We start from the raw sequence: 4,687 nt of genomic DNA, 5'->3' as shown, positions 1-4,687 counted from the left end.
TTGATGACATGTAATGTAGTCCAATCAAAGCTTTATAATCTTTTAAATCAAATCTTCATACAACTACATCCTCATGGCATCAACCGACATATCTAACCTCATAACACCAAGTCTAAGTTTGTTTATACCATTGCTCAAAAAAATAGCTCTAAATTTGGAAGATTTTGACCTTCGCTATAAAGCTCGAGGCTAGTTTTGAAGACAAGGATAATCGTCAAATGCTAGTGAGTCATGTTCAATATCAATATATGCATTTGAGTTGCTACAAGTTGCCTCGAAATCATGGTTGGAGTGGGTTGTATTGTCCGCCATGACTTTTTTTCCAAAGGGAGTTTGAAGCGATGTCATAACCCTCCAAGAGGGTATCATGTTTATGTTCCTTGTGGGGGTTTCATAATCGCCTATTTGAGTGACAAGATCTATAATAAGTTTCAATTCCATAGATACCAATGAATAGCTTTGTAAAGAATTGAATAGGAAAAAAGGGAACCTAGCTCTAAAGTTTAAACCAAGAGCAAGCCTCTAGGCAACCTAAGACAAGAGTACTCGAGTCTACATGTTGTAAAGAATTGACAAGAAAAAAGTAGGTCTAAAATAAAGGAAAAGCAAATACTCTAGGCAAGCCAAGCCAAGAGTTACTCACAGGGCAAGGAAATCAATCAAGGTAAGACAAGGCACGAGTAATTGGATGATAAATTGGTGTTGATAGATATGCTTGAGAACAATAATCCCATGAGGCAGGCCACTTCTGTCATTGTCATCCGCAATTTAAGAAAAGACTTCTTTTGTTCATCATTTAAATCTGTCTGTGGTCCATCCCATAAGAGCACAGATATCCCATACATATATATGTGTGTATGTATGTATATATGTATGTATGTATGTATTATACCGCCATGCCAACTTTGGCTACAAAACCATTTCATTACTATCACTCTGCAAAATATCGCCATTTGTGGTAGGTATCATCCATTACCAATTAACAGTTGAAAGCAAAACAGGGGAGAGGGGAAGGGGCTTTATAATGAGCACCATTCTCCCTTTATTGTTAATCATTTCTGATACAATTAACAGTTCTTAGCAGGATTCTCTGGGCAGTATTCTCTTTTGTCATTACAAAACCAGCAAAATGAATAAAACAAGTTCAGTAGAAAACATTTGTTTTGATGAATTAAGGTTAAAGGGAACAACAAAATCCAGCGCGAGCAGTAAAGGAACAAAACTGCTGAGCAAGGAGGAGATGACAAGTTGGTCAGTCCAATCATGAAGACACACTGTTGTTTCCTTAGACAGAAACCTACTAAAAATTTGTAGACCCATGTTGTAGAACAGATTTAAATGATGGTATGATATAGTATATCTCTACTCCGTTACGTAGAGGAAAGCAATTAATGATGGATCACTAGAAGCATATTCCTTTCCTTCCCGATGGATGAGTGAGAACCTTCTCTTTCATTCTATCTACATTGCATATACACCACTCGGATCAGCATTTGCAACAATCCATGGATGAGTAAGAACTTTCTCTAGCGGAAGCCGTCGAGCTGAGTCCTTGACCAAAAGCTGTGTACCAAAAATATAATACATAGGGTCTTAATGCATAATTTTTTTCATTGGGAGAGAGAGAGGATGTTTAAATCCTTGCATCACTTACCTGAGAGATAAGGTCTTTTGCCTGGAGTGATACAAATGGCTTGCTTGGGAACTTTAAGTCAACCTTCACAATTCTGCATGTGTGTAATCCATCATAAATAGCTCTCTAGTCATTTCGCTAATACAAACTCAAAAAGAACTGGCATGTGCATATATTTAATTTCGAATCATGTAAATGTTAGTGGATTTAATGAACTGGATTACACAAAGCTAAGTGTGCTACATGCAGATTTTATAGAACTTTTGTAACTTTTCACAACTTTTGTAGCAGTAATTCTGTAGGACCCATGGCATTATGATACCTTCTGTAGGTATCCGAGTGTTTAACAGCTTCAAATGGTGGGGTACCATAGAGGAACTCATAACAGAGTACTCCCAGACTCCATATGTCGACGCCCGCATCATGATCCTTACTCTCAACTGCAAGATGTCAAAGAAATGTATGAGTTTTTAAGAATCTGACACCCATGAATCTTCAGGTATAAATTGTAAACAAGGAGGTGCCATGAATCATGATAGTCACATTACCCATTTCGGGAGGAAGATAATCAAGGGTACCACACATAGTTCGGCGTCTGTCAAAAGTATGAACAGACCAACCAAAATCTGCAATCTTCAGCTCACCCTGTGTTGAACAAAAAAACAATATACATAAGCAAGAAGAAAAAATAGGAGTTTCCCAATCTCCAGAATTGGTGGTAATCCTAACATTGCTGTACTCAAAAACCATTATTCGGTTCATTTCTACATAAGTGCTTTAGAATGCAATACATCCTTAACAATATTTATTTACCTTGATTCCCATCAACAAATTCTCGGGCTTAATATCTCGATGTATTACGTGCTTTTCATGGCAGTACATCAATGCACGTGCCAATGATGCAATATACTGCAAAACCAGATCACAGAATTAAAGTTTATCATCTACCACAATCGCACTAAGCCTAGATCAAATCAATGTTATTAGTGTGTTTTGTAAACGAATGTATTTACGAATTACCGTCGCAGATCTTCTCTCGCTGAAGACCTTGAAGCGTTGGAGTTCTTTGTATAGTTCACCTTTTGGGGCATACTCGAGAATCAAATACACACGAGTCTGAAATGAGATATGGACCAAGAATGTCAGCATACTGTCGTGATTCTCAGCCGTTGTGTGTGTCTGTGTGTGTGTGTGTACATACAGAGAGAAGAGTTGCCAAAGATGAGGGCTTTTATTTACCACATCGTAGAAGTAACCATAAAGGCGTAATATGTTGGGATGCCTGAGATGACTCTGGATTTCAATCTCTCTCCTTAGCTGATGTTCCACCTGCGATTGCTGCAACTGATTCTTGAATAACACCTTCAACGCGACGACGTACTTGCTCTATCGTAATGTAATTCGCAGGAAAGCACAATCAGAAAGAATAAGGAGGAGTGAATGAGTAGGAATGAAACTGAAGACTTAAATTTAAGGCGGGAAGGCCAAACTTCTAGAAGAAGAAAGAATCAGGTGAGACATGAAGCCAAAAAAATGAAAGGCGCCTCTCTACCTTCTTCTCCCTTGCTAGGTATACGTTTCCGAATTTCCCTCGCCCCAGCGGTTTCCCAATGTCGAAATCACTCAACGTCCACCTTCGCTCACCAATGTCGCCATTCTTCGCCGCCTGCTCCTCCTCAGATCTACTCATCTGTTTATTTGAACAGAGAAGTTGAAGGTTAGGGTTTAGCTCTGTGAGCAAATATAACTTGCAGACAGAAATACCAATTACTCGAGAACCAGCTACACATCTCTGCAAATGAATGCACACACGTTCAATGAACATTTATGTCCATGTAACCAAGCAAGAGAGAAGACAGAAATCAGAGATAGAAGCTCTACCGATATACTAAAATGATGAGTTTAGAACAGACACGAGCACAAGAGAAAAAATTTGCAGAGAAACTTGCCTTCGAATCTGAAGGCGCAACCATAGTGTCTCAAAACACGGAGAATCTTCTGAGAATACGTATTCAGGAAGAGAAGGCCCCGCAATGATGCCCCGAGAAACAGAAGTGGCTATTTGTGAACGACCACACTAATCGTTTCTGCGAGCATCCATGGATGAAATCAGATCATTGAAGCCAGTGTTATAAGCAGGAGGAGGAGGTCGGAGGTCGGGGAATCTGATGTTTGTGAGGAGCCAGGAACATGGAAGAAGCAAAACAAGAAAGAGTTGCAGGAAATAAAAGGTTCTACTCCATGAGTAGAAAGAGTGAGTTGAGTGATGAGCACTGGAAGGCCGGATCTGGAGCTAGAGAAGTTGTTATTGTGTGCAGAGTAGAGACAGAAAAATGAAGCTGAGTCACACTCACTGACTGTGCGATGGCGATGGCGATGGCGATGGCGAGAGCAGCAGGGCTGAAGGAGCAGAGCAGAGATAGATAGGGAGGGAATGCCGCTTCTTTAGTTTTTTGAACGTTCAGGATGGTCACCGGTGCTTGCCGGTTTCATGCCGTTGCATCCCGGTTTAGCAGGTAAACTTTCTCTTGGTCGACTCATACATGCATGGGCTCTATAGTCGATACTACATTTACAGAGGCATGGGCTCTATAGTCGATACTACATTTTACATATGTTGTACATATATGTATCTATACATATCTACGTATCTATCATGTCCATTGCATACGCTCGTGACTAACTGCTACCAAATATTACAGAGGGCAAGTGAGGGAATTGCGGAGAGGGACGGTGCAGGTCGCACTGCTGATGGCGTGTTCGATCTCCACCGTCCAAGATGGATAAAAAGCTAACAATGTCTGTCACAAGGAGCCCGACTCTGTAGCAACAAACATCAAAAACTCCACAAAATTGTAAGTGTACAACAAATATTTGCCATGAAACTTATCATAAAATTTCTCAAAAAAACCTAAAGATTCAAATAACAAGTCTTTACATAAAATATTAAAATGTCAAATATTGACAACCCTAAAATGAAATATGAATATACACGTTACATATTAAGATTATGGCTCATGTCGGGATGATTGCAAGATGGAACCACAATTTTTA

At 39.6% G+C, this 4,687-nt stretch overlaps 1 protein-coding gene across 1 annotated transcript; it reads right to left on the bottom strand.

Moving 5' to 3' along the window:
* Positions 1-1,143: 1,143 nt before the first annotated feature.
* Positions 1,144-3,779, bottom strand: LOC147854515 (serine/threonine-protein kinase Aurora-2-like). The gene is made up of 9 exons (XM_087331692.1): positions 3,583-3,779; positions 3,186-3,323; positions 2,873-3,019; positions 2,654-2,749; positions 2,447-2,542; positions 2,182-2,278; positions 1,956-2,073; positions 1,655-1,727; positions 1,144-1,563 (listed from the first exon to the last, which is right to left on the bottom strand). The coding sequence occupies exons 1-9, from the start codon at positions 3,604-3,606 to the stop codon at positions 1,462-1,464; spliced, it is 891 nt and encodes a 296-aa protein (XP_087187818.1). The 5' UTR covers positions 3,607-3,779; the 3' UTR covers positions 1,144-1,461.
* Positions 3,780-4,687: the final 908 nt, after the last annotated feature.

The sequence above is a fragment of the Azolla caroliniana genome, unplaced genomic scaffold, assembly GCF_043228905.1.
Source record: "Azolla caroliniana isolate FFs.n. ecotype wild unplaced genomic scaffold, voAzoCaro1.0.p SCAF_15, whole genome shotgun sequence".
Lineage (NCBI taxonomy): Eukaryota > Viridiplantae > Streptophyta > Polypodiopsida > Salviniales > Salviniaceae > Azolla > Azolla caroliniana.
This window is presented reverse-complemented; position numbering and strand designations above follow the sequence as displayed.

What these genes read in the sequence shown, in the direction of transcription:
- LOC147854515 (XM_087331692.1), bottom strand. Translation starts at nt 3,606, where the DNA reads ATGGTTGCGCCTTCAGATTCGAAG. An exon ending in ATTTGTTGATGGGAATCAAG is followed by an intron (nt 2,279 to 2,446) that starts GTAAATAAATAT and finishes TGTTCAACACAG; the next exon opens with GGTGAGCTGAAGATTGCAGA. An exon ending in CACTCGGATACCTACAGAAG is followed by an intron (nt 1,728 to 1,955) that starts GTATCATAATGC and finishes ACACACATGCAG; the next exon opens with AATTGTGAAGGTTGACTTAA.